The sequence below is a fragment of the Oreochromis niloticus genome, linkage group LG6 (assembly GCF_001858045.2).
Source record: "Oreochromis niloticus isolate F11D_XX linkage group LG6, O_niloticus_UMD_NMBU, whole genome shotgun sequence".
Lineage (NCBI taxonomy): Eukaryota > Metazoa > Chordata > Actinopteri > Cichliformes > Cichlidae > Oreochromis > Oreochromis niloticus.
This window is the reverse complement of record NC_031971.2, coordinates 13,255,014-13,273,953: the sequence shown is the minus strand read 5'-3', so window position 1 is coordinate 13,273,953 and position 18,940 is coordinate 13,255,014. Positions and strand designations below refer to the sequence as shown.

At 40.3% G+C, this 18,940-nt stretch overlaps 1 protein-coding gene across 2 annotated transcripts in view; it reads left to right on the top strand.

Annotated features, from left to right (window-relative positions):
• Positions 1-675: 675 nt before the first annotated feature.
• LOC100701042 (protein sidekick-1) overlaps positions 676-18,940 on the top strand; it is a 262,584-nt gene continuing 244,319 nt past the window's right edge. For both annotated transcript variants that reach the window (XM_005460732.4, XM_005460731.4), the window contains exon 1: positions 676-2,335. In XM_005460732.4, the coding sequence (XP_005460789.1) occupies positions 2,164-2,335 (172 nt within the window). In that variant the 5' untranslated portion in view covers positions 676-2,163. The remainder of the gene's footprint in view (positions 2,336-18,940) is intronic.

The following is an 18,940-nucleotide window of genomic DNA, read 5'->3' as shown; positions in this document are numbered from 1 at the left end:
TTGCCAAATGGATCTGGATGGAAAGATAAATGAGTGAGCCGATGCGTAGGTTCTAGGGGAGAGCTCATTGGGGACAACTTGACAATGCAGGAACAATACTTGGACACTCGGGGGATGGAAAGTCTGTCTCTGAGGATTTATTGAGGCAATAAAAGATAAGGTCACTGTGTTGTAGGCTTTAATATTAATGTGCCATTTAATGACCCTCACCATGGAAGAAACTAGGTTATCATTAGTGGTAAGATATAGCTCCAGGCAGTTATTTTGTGATGTGCATGTAGCTGCACTGCCAGCAGTGCTTCTGAGAGCTCCTCTTTAGTCAAATAATATATAGTGAAATTTCTTTGAAGTTAGCAAGGTGAAAAAAATCCCCTGGGTGGCTCCTTCTCATTTGCAGTCCTCCCCAGCCATTTATATAAATTCCCTAATAAGTAATAAATAACAAAACTAATAATATAAAATCCCTAAATACTAAATGGTTAGAGTGAAAACCTGCATATATATATATATATATACGTGTGTGTCTGTGTCTATCTGTGTGTGTGGCAGGGATGTTTGAGGGGTTGGGGGGACCTTCCATTGCGCTCTTGGTGCTGGATGTGCTTTCCGCCCCTCGGTTCAGACTGTCCAATAGGAACAGCGGGAACCATGAGCTCTCCCAATCAGCAGCGACGGATGATAGTGAATGGAAGTTTAGTTTTTGAGTTTGGGATAGATTACTGGAGAGATTAAGGGAAAGGCTAACGGTGTAAAAAAGTAATTTCAAACTAATGTAAATAGAAGTTTGCGCTCATAAAAGAGTAGGTACGCAGGAGCTACTCGGATAAGTCTAACCAACAGACCTCACTCTCTCTCCCCCAAGTCTGTGCGGAGGAGAGAAGGGTGGCAGGTGTTCAGTGGAGGGAGACGCATCGCCCCAGTCGGCTCCCAAAGCCTCAACAGGGTTCCGACACGGAAGAAACCAGCGGGGTGAAAACAAAACGCCGAAAACTGAGGATAGAAACTCTCGTGAGTACCTATGGACAGCGATAAAAACGTATATTTGACGTATTGCTTTTTTCCCGGGCTCGTGCGAGCTTGCGGGGGGACCATTGAAGACTCTGGATAAAACAGCGAAAGGCTCCAGTGTCGCAGTAACAGCAGCGAGAGTAACGTTACCGTCTGGCTCTGAGCGGCTGCTCTTTCACTTCAAACCTGCCACTTTGGTGCCTCGCAGCAGCGCCTCCACGGCAGTGCACCCGCTCCAAGGTGGAGAAAAGTCTCGGTTGTTGCCGACAAACTTGAAATGCCATTATTTTTTGTGAACCTGTTGTCTCATTTTTCCGAGTAATCCGAGCCGCATTACAGCACAAGTTAGCCGGACTGTGTGGCGTGTGCGCGCGGGCAGAGAGTGTCCTTGTGTGCGAGGGAGAAGAGTGGACACAGTTTCGACCCACGGACACTCGAGTTTAACGTGTCAAATTGGATATCTTTTATCTTAAGTTTTGCTCAGATAACAGAGCACTCTTAGAAAGAGACTCGGGTGCCCTTTCCACACTTTGTTTGCAGACTAAATCCAAGGGAATTCGCCGAATCAATTACTGGATTGATTTTTAGAGCATGAAGCCATACGGGCAGACTACGGATGGATAACTTAGGTGTTTTATCGCTTCTCTGTTAATGCGACCGCCGTGTAAACGGCTAAATGACCCGCGGGACAAATCCCCGGTGAAGACATCAAAACAAGCGCGGATTTGAAGTCGATAGCAGAGAATAAGCCGATAAGTCTAAACACACACACACTCTAATGTATTAACTCGATGGTCGGATCAATCCAGATGGAAATGAGGTAGACTATCACAGGTCGTGGAAAGACACAGACTCCGCAGCCGCTGCAGTTAAGAGATCACGGCTCCGGTACACCGTGAAGCCCCGGACAAGTGAGGGAAAGTCAGTCTGCCTGTTAACCGAGCCTCCTTACCCCCACAGCCCGCCTAGTTGCGGAGTGAGAGTTTGGAGTTTGTCAGCAGTGACAGCTTTACCCCGGGAAGGGCAGAGCTGAAGCCTGCCCCCGCCACCAGCACCTCCGCCACCCATTCGCACTTCTTCTCATTCGTGCGCAGGGGAGAGAGAGACTGAGAGTTGCAGAAGCAAAGCGCGAGAAGCGGAGCCTTTTCCCGCAGGATGAAGCCGGGAATTAGCCGTCCGGGATCTCCGGAGCGTGTGGAGGGACCCGCTGCAGGGAGCCGGGAGAAGATGGTGATGGGAACCGTGACGACCCGGAGAGTGAGCCGGGGTCTGCCTCTATTTCTCCTGCTTCTTCTCGGCAGCAACTGCCACATGTTGCACGGGCAAGGTATGAGCTGGACTCTCAAATGACAGATGATGCAGAGCAAATAAGAATGTTTCTTATTAGATTTTTAATGCGCGTTCTTTAGTTTTTTTTCATAGTTGATGTAAGCAGAAAATCTATTGTCTTAATAAACACATCCACACAGACCCCTTTGTCACTGCAATCATGCTGAACAGGAGCAAGAAGACATGAGGACCCTAAACTGCAAAAACAGTGATTTAACACATTAAGTTTATCACTTGGTGGAGTTCTAATCCATGTCTGCAGGAGGGGAAAAGAGAGGGGTGGTTTTATGGGGGCAAACATTTTTTGGTAATTATATTCTTGTGTCCAGAGACAGAAAAGGCTAGGTATTTTGTGCAGTGCATGTATTAATTATTATTATTGTTATTATTATTATTATTGTTTCTATTCATACTATAAATCTCAGGATTAAGTTATTGAGGATGTGTGTGTGTGTGTGGGGAGGGTCTTAGTGTTACAGTTTCCAGGCACTGATAATCCCCCTTTTATGCAGTGACCTGCTTAACTACAGCTCTTGATTTGGCACAGAAACACACAAATGCACAAACATGTAGATACACACACACACAAACATGCAGCCTCACACAGTGTGTTCATTAAAGCTGTATCCCATTCCGGCGTTGACCCTGTTGCTTGAGCAGGTGTCCGGATTAGTATGAGACTTGTAGCTGCGTGCTGAGTGGAGTAATTGTTGAATATGGCAACAGGAAAGGAGACAGATATGATGAGATATTGATCCCTTACCAAAGGTGGAAATTGTGGGTTGCCTTGTTCTAAGTATTCATATGTTGTTGTTGTTGTTTTCTTTTGTCGCCACAGTGGAAAGAAACTGCAGTGTTTGTGCTATGAATGTGAATTTTTTTTAATGTACCTCATAGGAGGATGTGAGAGTGGGGAAACAAAAGCATGGAAAAGGTCAGGCTGGTGTTGACATGCAGTTTTTCTCTGGGTCACAGATGGTGTGGTGGGCAGAACGTAAGGCTGAGACTTTGGGGTAATGAGGAGGAGGAGTAGAGGTGGGGGTCTTAGGAATGTCTGTGCGTGTGTGTATGTGAAAGAGAAGTGTGGGGGTGTGCTATTTGTGAACGTATGGAGGATATGTGCAAGCGGTTTAAGTGCAAGAAAAGTGCCCGCATGAGTGTGAAGAAGGGGAGCGGGGAGGGTGAGAAAGTCAAAAGTGTGGCTGAGAGGGAAGGGAGGTGGTGTAAGAAGGAGTAGAGGAAGGAGAGAAGGGAGTGGTGAGGAAAGGGGGTGAGAAGAAAAAATGTACGGTGCTGGGTTGGAGGAAGAATGCGGCGCACCGTGCTTGTCACTCACAAAGCCTTGCCTGCAGTTCAATCAATGATGACGGTATGACAACACCTCTGTGCATGTCAAAAGTTGCTCTCCTCTCCCTTCTTTCCCCAGTTGTCACACTCTCCCATCTTCCTCCCTCCCTTGCTCTCTCCCTCCCTCCCTCCCTCCTGCCAGCGGCTGCAGAGTCAGCTCCTTCTGTCCTCCTATTAATGTCAAGGTCTCACCACCAGCACCCAAGTTACCACACCCCCCAATTTTCCCACCATCAAGCCCAGCAGTCCCTTTCAGCTGTCTGGGCTTAAGGGGTGGAAGGGGGTGAATTGGAAATTAATGAAACAGATTGGTGATGAGGTTGGTTGTGGTGAAGGGGTAGGGTGGTGGTGGTGCGGGTTTATTGATTTGATAAGCTGTGCCAGGCGGTCAATCGAAGACTGTAGATTTTCCAGGTTCCGACCCCTTTATCCCCAGCATTTATCAGGATGTTTTATTTTAGGAGGAAAAGGATGAAATTCATGAGCCAAGGTTGATCCTCCTGATCCCCCTCCCTCCCCCCCTCCTTACAACCCACTCCCCCACCCCTGCCCCTTTTCACTCTCTCTCTTCTCTCCGTCAATCGATGCCCACACCCGTCCTCATAAATGCGAGGGGGTTTATATGAGCCAACTCTCGTCTCTGGGAGCACATTTAAATAAGCTCATCGATCTTTCATTTTAGAGTTTAAGTGACGGCAGCATTTTACTGTCCCCCCATCCACCCACCCCCACCTCCGTCTCTCATCTGCTCACCTCTCCACCCTCCCTTCTTTATTCATAACTCATCCCCCCCTCACCATCCAACCTCTGCCTCCCTGTCATGGAGTGGGTTCTGCTCCACAGCTGTTTGACTGATTCACATTTCCAGCATGGATCCAGACAGAGCCTCATTGTAGACTTTACGTATATTCTGGTGAAGTCAAGGATAGGTCACATGCGCAGTGTTTCCAAATGTTAATCATATTCTACATCAATAACAGAGGGAGTCCAGAAGGCTTTACTATCTTTAATATAGCTGTTCAGTGATGAAAAACTTGCAACGATTTCTTGGTTTTTCTAAAAGCAGCCTTTTTTTTAGCTTCTGTACCAAACCCAAACCACTCAGGACCACTGCCGAATAAAGTTTGAAAATGTGCAGAAGGAGTTCACGTGTATGAGACAGGTTAATGTATACAATGCCAGTGGTCTTTAAGAAGCTTAAATTGAATGTAGAACTGTTATGCTTGCAGCTCCATGCTAGTGGGTGTAGTTTTTTATGAATCACAGTTCAAAATAATCCTTATTTATCTTGGTGAAACGCCTCAGCCGCTCATCATCTGTCTAAAACAACCTGTTTTAGCTCGCTTCCCTTTACGGCCACCCTCCCTCATTGGCTGCCCCCTGTAAATAAAAGGCTTGAAAAACAGCTGCTGTGCTTGCAACCAGAGCTGTGTGCCTGAGATAACTATTTTAAGTATATCCCAGAGTAGAAAAAATGTATATATCATATATCAAAAAACAGATATATAATTAAACTGGACCTATAAAAGCATTATTGGTTCAGTATCGTGTGAAAAATATAGCTTTTCCAGGCTTAAATCTGACTCCAGCATGCCAGCTGTTAAACCACTGCTCTTCTCTCAAGTATAAAAAAATAAAGTGTAACGCAAAAGTTTTCCTTCTAACCATGAACTTTGAAGCTGCTTCCTTCGTCCTACGCCGGGAAAAGACTTTCACCACAAAGCTGACCCACTTAGTCGATCTATCAGTGTGTGATTAGGTTTGATATGACACATGCCATTGGCTCTGCTAAGCCGGTACTTGGTGCTGATTGGTCCACTGGGCATGCTTAAGTGAATTGAGGTCAGAGATAGGACATTATATGGTGGGCTGTGGGCTGGGAAGGTTCAGAGCAAGATGTCAAAACCCAAATCAAATAGACTAGCATGCAGTTTGATGCACAAACTTCCATCCTCAAGTACACACTAAAGTCCTTCCCTCTCATCAGTGTCAAACAGCAAAAGCGGACGTGGAAATTTGCTTAACCTTGGAGTAATGAGGAGAGGGTAGATTAGAAGGCTCATCTAAATGATGATCATTGTCAGTGCTGCACTCGCTATTCATGTTTTTTAATTTATTTTATTATTTTTTTTACACTACTGACAGCCTCACCAATATTATGCCGTTATTTTCCATTTTTCATCATCTCCCACTGATGGTCTCACATTTCTGTGGCAACCTTTGCTTGGAGCTAAGAAAAAAAAAAGCAATATTTTAAGAACAGTAGAAGCAATTTGTATTAGAGGCTGTTTGTTACCAGAGGTGTTATTGCACCTTTCATTACTTTAGCTTGCAACCTGGGGATTTTGATACAATTTAAAATGTACATGTAACGCTTGTTATGCACATGTTCTTTCTCTGCTCACAGACAAGTATTTAATGCCACATTTGAATTCTGGAGGCCCCTGCGGGGACTTAGGAGCCTGATGGATGGTGAATTTATGTATGTGTGTGTGTGTGTGCATGTGTTTTAGAGTAGACCAAACATTGGAGGACAGTGTCAATGCATGTGTGTGTGGGGGGTTGTCTGATAGATGTCAGGTTAGTCAGATCTTAGAGGAAGTGAGGTCCCTGGTCGACTCCCTTATTTCCTGTCTGTCAGGAGGAACAAATCACCACGTTTCCACTGCCACCTGACACTTTGTTCGCTGTGTGTGTGTGTGTGTGTGTGTGTGTGTTTGTGTGTGATGGATTGCGAGAGAGTTTGTGTGTGTATCTACCTGTATCTGTGTGCATGCTTGGTATGTGAAAGAGATTCTGAGTACATACTGTATGTGTTGCTGCCCGTGCACATTGTTTCTGTGTGTGTGTATGTGTGTTAGACTAATGCTAACCCTCTATCACTCCTAAGTGTTTTTTTCTCAAAGCAGAAGAGGCGGCAGTTTAAAAGAAGCAACAAAAGTTGCCTAATGGAAGATAATCACCTGTGTGTTAGTCTGTGTGTGTGTGTGTGTATAAAAGTAAAGTACATCTTTTCTACCTTTTTTGTTCAAAAGCGCACACACATAAACCCACATGAAAGCTAATCTGACTTTTTTTTTGGTGAGTCATTGAGGTTGTTGTAAAGAGGTCAGTCATGGCGTGCTTCCTACTCTACTACAGTTCTACTATGAATGTGGTGAGTTAAAGGTATAAAACAGTCAACATATAGGATAAGGCGCAGATATAATTGCCAGAGGCGTTGTGCGTTTTTCTCTTTCTGCTCAGTTTGTGCTTCTGCCCAGTCAGAATGGTATTTTGTCTTTGTGAAAAGATGCATTTTGCTGGAGTTTTCCCTCAAAAACATCCTTCAGAGCTTTGAAATCTGAACCAAGCAGGGTACAATGTGGTTTTTCTCTCTCTCTGTCTTTCTCTCTCTGGCGTCCTGTCTGTTTTGCTTCTTTTTGCTTTTCGTTTTTTTGGTGTTTGTTCTTCCAGTATCGTTCGTCTTCTTTTTGGTGTTGGATTCTCTCTTCCTTCTGTCTCTCTCTCTCCATGAGGGACAAAAGAATCTATTGCTGCAGGCCACACAGGTGGAATGGAAGCTGTTTTGCTGTTTAGGCCTTGGTGTTTATTATGTAAGATAGGGGGAGGAGGCTGCTATTGATCCACTCTGTGTATGTGTTCAAGGAGTTGGGGGGCTTCGCATGAAAACCTTATCTAGTACTTTTTTTTTCTATTTCTCAAGTCATCGAAATGAAGCATAATGACTGCAAAACATGCACAGTTGGTTGTAATCGTAACAAAGCAAAAGACACAGATTGATTGGCTGACAACAAGACAGAGAAGTTCTTGTTCATGCATGCACTCTCAAGTGCTGTTTGTTATCTTAACTGCTAATTTATTAAGTGTCAACTCATATATGTAGTGTGTGTCCCTCTGTGAAGATTTCCTGCTCACATACAGTGAATTGTGTAAGTTTAAGGGCTGTACATCAGGGCTGACTGGCACATTGGACGATTGTTTGGTCGATACACTCTCATTTGACCAAAGTCTCGTTGGTCAGACAATCAGCAGTGTTTCTTTAATCAGGGGAAAAGTGCTACATCAATAGCCTTCAAGGACTGTGCACTTAGTTTTTGTAGCCTGAGCTTTGGACTTGCCCAACCTAATGAAACTTGCTAGATCTAAGTATTTTAATATTTACCTTTACATGTACTTCAAGGTCAACTCCGGACCATGTCAAACAAGACATTGGTGTGACCTCCCTGTGTTAAATGATATGGCTGTAACTCTGACGAACATTTTTTCTCAGTTAGTTGGTATTATGTAACCAAAATATTGAAACTGTTAGTTAATGATCAGTAAGGAGGATGATTGTTAATTGCAGCTTTATTGTTTAAAGATGCTCGGTGCAGGTAACTCATCACATCTGTCTATGATTCCTGTTGTTTTTCTTCAGTGAAAAAGAAATTGCCAGCAATATTGATAATTTGATAAATCTGTTCATAAATCTGAATAAATTAAACATGGAACAGGTAAGTTGTACTATTAATCACAAATACTCTTTTTTTAACAGGCTATGTTGAACATGCATAGGAAATATTTCATATATAGTTATTTTGTCTTTCTGCAGCCGGTAAAAATATGTTAAAATCCAATATTATGCCTGGGTAGTCACAACTTTAATATGTGACATCCACCCAACAGAGAGCATAGTGAGGGACAGGCAGGTTTGCTGAACAGCTGCTGCATAGAGGAACCAAATCAGCTCACTGTCAGGAGGGAAATTCTTCTCCTGGTCTGAACCTGAAAATGATTTTTTATGTTGTATAGTGTAGCATCTGACATTTGGCTTTAATGTTAAACACTTGTTATTGGAATTAAATAGGACAGTGACCTCTAAATTCAGGTTTTGAGCAGTTTGCCTTAGGGCTATAGCTGTGTCCAAAGGTAATTAATTAATAATGCATTGTTCGAATTTGGTAAGGATCTAATTGAGATCAAGCCACAAAGAGTCAAAGCAAGACTTTCTAGTGGTTGCTGTGCAAATTATTGGCAGTTACACACTAATATAATGAGACCTCTGGCTATTGGGAAACCAAAATGGCTATTAGCAGTTGTTGTCAAGGAGAGTTATTGTCAGTGGTGAGGAGTGACAGAGTGCTTGCATAGCAGCTTGGTAAGACCTCACAAACTGTGGCATATGATCTTGAGTCTGATTTCGCAATATTCTGCAATATCCTTTGACAAAATCATAATGTATGAGGTGTGATTTATTTATTTATTTATTCATTTTTGGTAAACAGTTACTGAAGTCAGTAAATTAACAAACAAGCACCAGAGTAATTGAGTTGTTACAGCCGTAATGCTGACAGATCTGTATTTCTACTCTACTTAATGCTGAACTTTTGTTTTAGTATTCTGAACGTGGTACTTTTACTTTGTGAAGGATCTTGTTACAGTTCATCACTTTTAAGCTGCTAAAGAAACAGGTGTTTGCAGGAGTTGGTACCAGAAAAAGGAATCAACATAGAGTGAACAGCAGACTTTGCATTGATATTCACAAGGTGAACAAAAAAACAGCTCCGTCTATATAGTTCTACTTGATGGTCAGATGCAAGTAAGAGATAACGTTAGACCAACTAGTGGGCCTGCAGCTCTTGTTTGCTCATGGTCAGACATGTATGGTTAATTTATCTTGTTGTTCTTTGAGCCACTGTATATTGTGAGATGAAAAAATGGTTGTTTATAAAAATTTAACAAAAGAATAATAAATATATATGTTTTTTAGTTTTCTTCTTGTACTCTATATATTTATTGTATAATGGAAAGTAACTAAGGCTACGTTCACACTGCAGGCGAAAGCGCATCAAATCCGATTTTTTTTTACCCTATGCGACCCATATCCGATCATGGTATGACAGTGTGAACGGCACAAATCCGATATTTTCAAATCCGATGTGGGTCACTTTCGTATGTGGTACTGAATCCGATACATATCCGATGTTTTAGAAAGCGACTGCTGTTTGAACGGTCGTGTCGCATTAAATCCGTCTTTTACGTCACTGACACAAGACAGACGCCAATTATCAGCGCCGGAGAAGCGTCCGAGAAGACATCGCGAACGCTTCCTGGCCATCCAGTGTAGATGTCAGTGAAACTGTTGGGAAGACAACGTGAACATTTTATTTGTACTGTATAATCTGCAAATTCTGACAGAAATCTGCAACTATCCTTTGAAGCACCGCTCCTCTAAAACAGCAATAAGGATAATTATTAGGTTATTTACATTATTATGTAAATAACAAAATAACTTAAAGCAAAAATTGGGAAACGTAAAGTCCGAAGTCTTTATATTAAGGGCCATCAGTCAAACAATACTGTTTGGTCTGGGTCTAAACAGATCGCGTTGTGTGTGACGTCTTCTTTTGCGCATGCGGGCCGCTTTGATCGTTCACACTAGAGCGCGTTTGCTGTCGCATTTTATTTGTAGTGTGAACAAGCAGACAAAAAAATCGGATTTGATCAAAAAGTCGGAATTGAGCATTAAGACCTGCAGTGTGAACGTAGCCTAAATACAGGCAGTATTAGCTGCCTAATTCATGGCAAACAGCATTCACTGGCAGTTACATCAATGACTTTTGACACTTAACTAACAATTATTAAAATGGGGCTGGCTATTTGTAAATGTTGATATATCTATAAATCATAACCCTAAATAACTAGTAGTAATTTAGTAGTAATAACCTACTACTAAATTACTGCTACAGATGATTATGATTTCAATTTCAGTTAACTGTGTATAATGGTAAAGGCACAACAGATAGGAAATAAAACTAGCCAAGTGTTAAAAGTTAAACTCTACTCATGACTGTTAAAATGTACATGTAACGTGGATATAAATATGCAAATTATGCATTTGGTTCAAAAACTACATATGTTTGTGAACTGGCCAAAAAAAATAATAGTTTTTATTTGGAACAAATATTTTAATGAATCACGGAATAGATGTTAAACATTTTGTTACCTTTGTAGAACCTGTTGTTTAGGAGGAGTTTGAGAACAAACATACAGAGATGCACTACGATCAATATAGTATGGTACTTAAATAAGCCGAGGTTCATATTAACAGCCTGTTTTTGACATTGTCATTCATAATACAATACTATAATGCTCTGGTACTCAGTAGAGCCTTCAACACTGAGCTGAAACATTTCTGTTTTTTCTTTTTAATAAATGAATAAGCATTTTCTGACTGAGTTGTTTTTATTTTTTTGTGGAATGTAATCTCGGCCGATTGTTCCTTTTGAGACCTTTGGGTGTTTTCTCTCTACAAAATCTTATTAAGAAAGATGTGAAAAGCATGGAAGCTAAAGGTACCAGAGAAAAAAATACAAATAAAAAAAACACAAAACACGTTGTCAATTATGAAAGAAGCTTTGGGAATATATATTTAAAAATGTGAAGAAGTAAACTGACACGGCACATTCTTGTTTGTGTGAGCATCTCACAGCTTATTCTTTGTCGATAAACCATATGTGAGAGACGGTTATGTCCTTTTTCAGTGCTTTACAATAAGCTGCAGCCAGACGATGATGAAACAAGAACTAATAAATGAAAGCCGCTGTGACAGCTTCATCATATGTAGTCCATTTTATGGGTTTTAATGGTATTACGCACTTTGAACCCTGTGATAACAGTAATCACTGCAAAGTTATGTACAGCTGAGTGCCTCTAAAAAGCACCACAGACAGCCGCATAAGGATTAGCCTCTAATCAGGGCAATAATTAGATGGGTTTCACATGGAAAAATGTTTGTGAAACCTATTTTGTATATTAGCACTGAAAGTTGTTTGCTGCATATTTCATAGCTGTACCAAGTATGACCCTGTGACATTTTATTTACCACCATATTTCAAGTGTGACTGTAGCTAGTTAGCAGATTATTTTCTCCAGGTTGTTGTTGTTTTTTCCCTTTTTCCTAGATCTGAAGAAGAATTCAGGAGAAGTTTCATCATTTCATCATTTGATTAAAAATCGCAAAGCAGCAAAGAGATCCTTCTTGTGCTATTCAGAAGAATATCATTGGAGCTTTGTTTATTTTAGTTACTGAGTATGATATGAAAACGACTTCTTTCAGTTTTGCATAAACTGCTTCCCACCACCGTTTGTCTTTTATTTGAAACTTGAAAATCAGGTTAGGAGAAAGCACCATCAAAACTAAACTGTCATTATCATCATGCAGTGGTTAACTCCGTGAAGTAGACCTGATATTGTGACCTAAATGACTCTTGTATTTTAAGAAATATATAGTCTTAAATGAGAATCAGAATGAAAATAAAATCTAACTAACAATCGCTGAGGTTGTTAGATCAGTGTTAAATCGGCACTTAAGTCAGTTTCCTTGTATTTCACGCCAGTATCGTATACATCCATGTTTACTAGCTTTCAGTCTTATGCTTCCTTGTTCTTCTTGCATATTGTTTAGCATATTATAGCATGTTTCCTCCATGTTTTGAAATGTGGAAAAGTGTGAAACCCCTTTTAGTACTGTGTTGCATCACCTACGTGCACGAGATAAACAAAACAGTGACCCATTTACAGGAAAAACAGTTCAGTAGAAGTACTGGAAGACTACGTCTACTGAGGGAAACTTTACAAACCTCCTACCAGTTAATTAATAATATGAAAGAATGTGCATTTGTTCAATTTTATGTAAAGTGGTTTTCTTCTGACTGTAGGGTACATGCTATACCGTATGTCCTTGTTTTAGTGCTACTTTACAGTAGATTACTGTAATTTGCTAGTAGTCAGTGTAAGTCTGTAATATTGTAGCTATAATGACCAAAGTGTTGCATGCTGTGTAGGAGTTTTCCACATAGAAACTTAAATATACACATACTGTATTTCTCCATACATTTATATGCAAACAGCAAAAAATAGAAAATCTCCAGTTTGATATAGTTACATTTGACTGAAACATCACTGTATGATGAGAATATGGAGTAACTAAAACTTACTTCCTTAAAATGACACCGAATCATCACAGATTTCTGGTTTCCCTGTGAGTTACAAAAAGCAATCTAGGAACAGATTTCTCTTTACAGGAACAACTGGTGGAGCTAAAATAGCAGGTGGCTAGAGACACAGCAGAGGCACACACATACACACACACACACAGCCTCCTTCCTAATACCTGGGAAATGCCTTTAAAATCCTAGACTTGTACTGCCAGTCATTTAGTGGCGGCACTAGATTAGTCGAAGGCTTAACAGTAGTCTCACTGTGAGGTGAAGACAGTGACTCTTTTTGCCTCATCCAGATGGTTTCAGTCAGTGCTGGGATTCAAACGGGCAACCATCCAGTGTATCATACCCGAGGCTGTCTCTTTTTCTCTGCACTTTCTGTTTATCTCTCACTGCGTCTTTTCTTCCTCCCCGTCTCACTTTTCTACACTTTTTTCTTTAAGCGAAGCCACTTTAACTGTAGCCTCCACAGGGTGTGGAGTGATATAGAATGATTGTTCAGTGCAAGAAGATCAAGTTCCCTCTTTCCTGTGCTTCCTGCACTAAACCCACCTGGATGAGACTATTTGTTTGTATGTGCCTTTTTGTTGTGATGGGGCCAGCACGAGCTATTTGAATAGGATCTTTGCATAGTCACGGAATATTACTGAGGTCAGGCTTGGCCAAACACAAATGTGGGTGTGTACGTCGCTGTTTTTATGAGAGCAGCATGATTTACTCGTTCAGTGCAAGGGCTTTGCCCCCGCTGCAGGTGTGTGTTCTTAGCTTGACGTGTTTGATCTGCCACAGGTGCTTATGAGGGTGGCTTTGTGTGTGCGCGTGTGTGTTCCTGGACACTCGTTTGCTTATGGTGATTTATGCTATAGGCTCAGAGCAAAAGAGACCCTTTTTGATCTCATCCAGGAATAGGCAGGAAGTACTATACTCTGTGTGTGTGTGGGTGGGTGTGTGTGCATATGAGAGAGAGTGTGTCTGGCCAGAGGTTTTTAGCTCAGTCCTTTGATCCAAGTAGAGGTGGGCATACCTCTGTGAAGAGCCAACCAGCATTATGGAGACTTGGCTCGCACTACAGAAGTGTGTGTGTTTGTGTGTGTTGAGAATCAATGTGGCAGAATTGTGTGGCCAGAATAAAAAACTTGTGGCTTGCGTTTACTACGTGCACATGTGCACACATCAACACCCTGCTGTGCCTGCTGTTGTCTCAGGATTAATTGTGATGAAATAATAACAGTGTTCATGTGTCTTTAATTTCAAGACTGGTGGGCAGTTCTGGGGTAAACCCAACTTTTTCCTCTGCCTTTGGCACTGCTTATGATCTATAATGACTTTATTTAATGATTAGATGATATTAAATATTTATGTTTTTGCAATTGGCCAACTGATACATTTAGTTTTTAAACACATTGGTTCCCTGTGTAGCGAATCATCCTCTGTATCTGTCTTTCTATCAGCTGGGGTAGATCACCATAAGAGGTTTTACAAACTAGATTGCTTCACATGGGCCCACTTTTCTGCAACTGGAGTGGATTTGTGCCATCACTTGTAGTACAGAAGTACTGTGGTCATGTTTTTCATGCTGACTAGTGTTGGATTGTGAAATGAATTGCTTCTGCTGTTTAGTAATGTCTTCCTGTATGTATTTTTCCTATGTTGGTTGATGAAATCAATGTTTTGATTGACTTGGGGTTGAGTAGATAGGAATCAGGGCAAATTGTTCCTTGAAAAAGTGAGAAGAAATGTAGTTTTGATTGATGGATTAGGAAATGGATGGACAAAGACGGATGAGAAGATATGCTGATATGAAGAAATGTAATCAAGAGGAGAAAAGTAATTCAAAAAGAAAGTAAAAAAAGAGGGAGAAGAGTCAGTTATGGGGGTCACTGGAGTAGAGAGATAGATGAGAAAAGTCTGCTGAGAAACAGAGATAGAGATAATCAAGGATTCTTAGTCAAGACAGATGAAGTGAGCTCCTCAAATAAAAGACTAAGACGTGGGAAAATAGTTGGCTAACAGACTCCCTTTATCTAATTTTTTAATTCCCCTCTCGCTCACTTCATCTTTCTCTCCAATCGTTGCCCATCACTCTTGTCTTCTATCCCTGCCCTGCCTAACATCTTTCTTTCCTTTCTACCACTTATTTCTCTTCTCCACTCACTGTAATTGGGAAGGGGAGGTGCGCACACATTCATCTCATTAAGTGCACACACAGGCCTGCACACAAACACAACGCCATTCTCAGAGACATTTTGTTATCCTATAGTAAAATGAATTTGTGTGCACTGAGCCACAAGTCGTCTCTCACAGGATTCACTTTATCTTGTGAATGTGGGAGTAGAAGGAGAGAAAGGCAAACAAATGAAAATAAAATGAAAGCATTCGAGCGAAAGAGAGAAATTAATTATCTTGTTTGCCTGTTGATGCAAAACTTTCAATAGTGCCCTGTGCTGAGCTCCTGTGCTGAACAAACACACTACACACACCCACACACAAACATACACAGACTCTCACATGCAGACACTCACACACATCCTCAGTCATCTTGAGTTATATCCCAACCTGGAGGCTCAGCTGTGTTGTCTACGGTGGTTGTGCTTGACTCAGCAGAATGTTCATGGCAGACCACAGTGCCACTCATTGTTTTGTATGGTCGGGTGCACTTCCAACCTGTCATCACATCACTCTGCCGGACATGACATTTACCTTTGAATGCTTGTGAGTGCAGCAGAAATGTGATTGCAATGTTAAGCATCAGATTCATACAATAACTGTAGAAGTGGTTTTTTTGGACGTGAGTGCCCTATCCCCAGTTTGCAGTAGAAAGTAACAGTTGTGGAAAAACAAAAACAAAACACTGATTAATTTATGAAGAATTATGGGAAAAAACTTGCACGTTGGTACTGCAGCCTGAAAATGCAGGAGAAGGCTTAACTGCCACCACACTAATGGTTAAGTAAAAATGCATTTTTCATGCAGGCCCTCACCAGATTACACCATGCATCTTGTGCCGCTTTCACATGACAGCAAAATAACAATCTTTAATGAATTTTACGTTTAATTATCTTCTCTATTAAAAAAGACACAAAATTCATCAAACGGATCACTTTGGATACAAAAGACCGTAAATGAAGCGATTGACTTGAGAGGACCAGTTTTATGAAAGATGATACCAGGAGGAGCGATTTGTTTACAGTGTGTGGGGACCCAGCTTATTGGTTGATTTGTATGGATACTTCTGCATCTTATGTGTTTAGGTGCACGCAATCGAAAGTTTCGAGCACAGTCAGTTTCATTATATCAATTAATCAATCAATCAAGTCTTAAGTAACAAGTGTAATACGCTTAAAAACCAAATAAACACAAAATCATTGAAAGCAATCATATTCACATGGAAAAACCTCCCAACAAAACCCGAAATGCTTACTTATTTCCCATTTAAAAAGGAGAAACAAAGCCAGCAATATATATGTATATATATATATCTATATCTATAGATATATATATATAGATCTATATCTATAGATATATATATATGTATTTTATAATAATATATACGTCTTTTTAGACTGATCTCTAATTATTAAACTGCATCTGTTTTTCAAACTGAATTATATTTGTGCATTTTTTTTTCTAGTCCTCGTCCATATTATTCCACTAATTCACTTCACAGACTGCTCTGCATGCTCCTCATTGTTGTCATTATATATAAGGTTATTAGCAGTAAAATGTTGTGTTCTGTAAAGAGTTCACAAGCAGCCATTAAATTAGATTTTGGAACCTGTAGTTAGGATCCCTTCATATGCAATCTGTCATACTATACTGTGATATATATTTACAGTAAGAGTGTAAAAAAGCATTCATTTAGCTAATTTAATTAAACTTTAGGCCACAGACAGTTATATTCAAGATGTTAGTTCGACTCTCAGTTCAGTCGTTGCTGTTGCCAAAGTGCATTAACGCAATTTGCTTCTAATGTTGCTTCATAGGAGGGGAGATTGGATGTCTTATGAAATGTAAATTTACTTTAAAATGGGCATTATTTTCTACTGAAAGCATATTTGTGTTGCTCTCTGTTAAATATTTGTGCTGTAATACAATAATATTTATGTTAGTCTGCTACGTGACTCAATTTTTAACCTCAAACAAGCTGGCCTGACTGACTCTTTTCTCGCCATTAAATTGTCTGTTGCTGATGTGGCTCTTATTGATGCTCAGACTGGCTTCAGCTGATACTCCAGCCCTCCTTTTAATGATGTACTCTTCCTGGTCCTTCATCTCATAGTGCACTGGGTATGCATTACAAAAACTTTGCGAAACGTACAGGTTCCCTCTCATTGCAAGAAATTAGAGGTCAGCATGTCATTGTTGTTTGGAGTGTCTCATAGGGCTAAATTGATTTTATAGGAGAGGTTTTGATACAATAACTCATGAAGTGTGTTAAGCCGTTCAGTTAATCTTCTCTTAGGGGCTTCAACAAAAGTGTGCAATTAGTCGGGTTTTAAATCTTTGTATCAAATCATGATTCACTGCAGTCCCTGCTGAATTCTTCTCATTTACTGCAGTTTTGTCTTTATTTTTTATGGACAATGTGACTGTTATTGCCTACAATATGTTAGTCTCTGTTAGAGTTTAGACACGACTTGAGACAGTAATTCACCAATCAGGAAAATATACAGGCATATATGTCATTGGCTTTAGTGAACATGGAAGACAGAGTGATGGACATTACCCATATGGAAAAGATATATATAAATCTTGTAAAGTTTGTATCTGTCTTGTGTGAAACTTGTATGAAAAGCATACAAGAGTGAAAACAGATATAAGATCCCTTGAAAAATTACGTAAATGAAACTTGTATGTTTTGGATACTTACTAAAACAATACATGAAAGTAATGAGAAAGTGGCCACTTTCATGAGTAAATCATATAAGCCTTATATGATTCACTATATGAAGTAGGCCACATCTGATGCAAGTCTTTTATAAGTTTTTTCTATTTCTTTTCCATATGGGTATATACTAACCTGTTATTCGCCTGTGTGATTATTGGGCTCAGTATAGCATTTTTACAATTATAAGTATTTCATTTTTTAACCAGTTCCTGATGGAATAAATTAAATGAAAAAAAAAAAATCCACACTGGCTCTGATCCAGCCTCCCCACTGCCTGTAGTCACCACTCTGATCTGATTTAGTACAACATCACCAGAATTAGACTGTCACCTCTGAAGGCTGTTATGCCACAGAGGAAAGCATTTGCAGGCAGTGAGAGAGCAGAGCTGTTTCAAAGGCAAAGTAGCACATGTTGACGAATTTGCAATTAACACCACAATCTTATAATCTATTTCTTTGATGAAGAGCATGTCCGATTTCCCAATTACACTTAAAATGCCAAAAATAATGAATTTTGTGGCAGTGAGATTCAGTTAACTGTAATTAGATAAGCATACACAGTATAAAAGATGGACGTAGCTTCTGGGTACGGAAAGTGAAACTGATGTGGAAGTGCATTAAACCTGGATTCTTTCAATGACCTTTAGGAGTCTATGGCTGTGGCTACAAAAAGATTTCTGGTTGGATAAAAGTTTATTGGATGTGAACTCTATAAAAACTTTTCTAATGAATTTATGGGCTCAGTCACTCATTTCAGGTCATACTGAGTAAAATATTCAGTCCATTTTGTACATTTTTGTCAGTGTGTTCCAGAAAGGATGTTTGTCCAGGGTGTGCTCATTGGTATTTGCAAGCTAATGACCATGTGGTTTCACATTTATGTCAACCCTTCCCTCATTATATCAGATTCAAAACACCAAGACATTGATGTCAATGACCCAAAAACAGGGCTTCACAAACTTATTGTTGGTGTCATGGTAGATGTGTCCATCTTTTGTACTGTCTATGTAAATAACATTGTCTAGTCAGCAGTAACTATATGGAGATGGTCAGTGTGCATACATGGAAAGCATCAGCAAATAACAGAGCAGGCTTCAATTACAACAAACATGATGACAGTATTTACGTCAGACACAGCATGAAATGGTGGTCCGGGGGTGGAGGAGGGTTGCAAAGATGCTTGCAGAGGAAACTGCACAGATAGGCTATAACTATAAATAACATGCTCTCGATAAGATCTGCGTATTGTATCCAAAGAGGCCTATTAACTGTCACATCAGCTGATGGTGTAGGCAAGTATTGGGACTTTTAACTTCTTGAAATTATGTTTCATTCATATATATGTGCAAATTTTCAATTTGACTGGTGATTGAAATTTCCT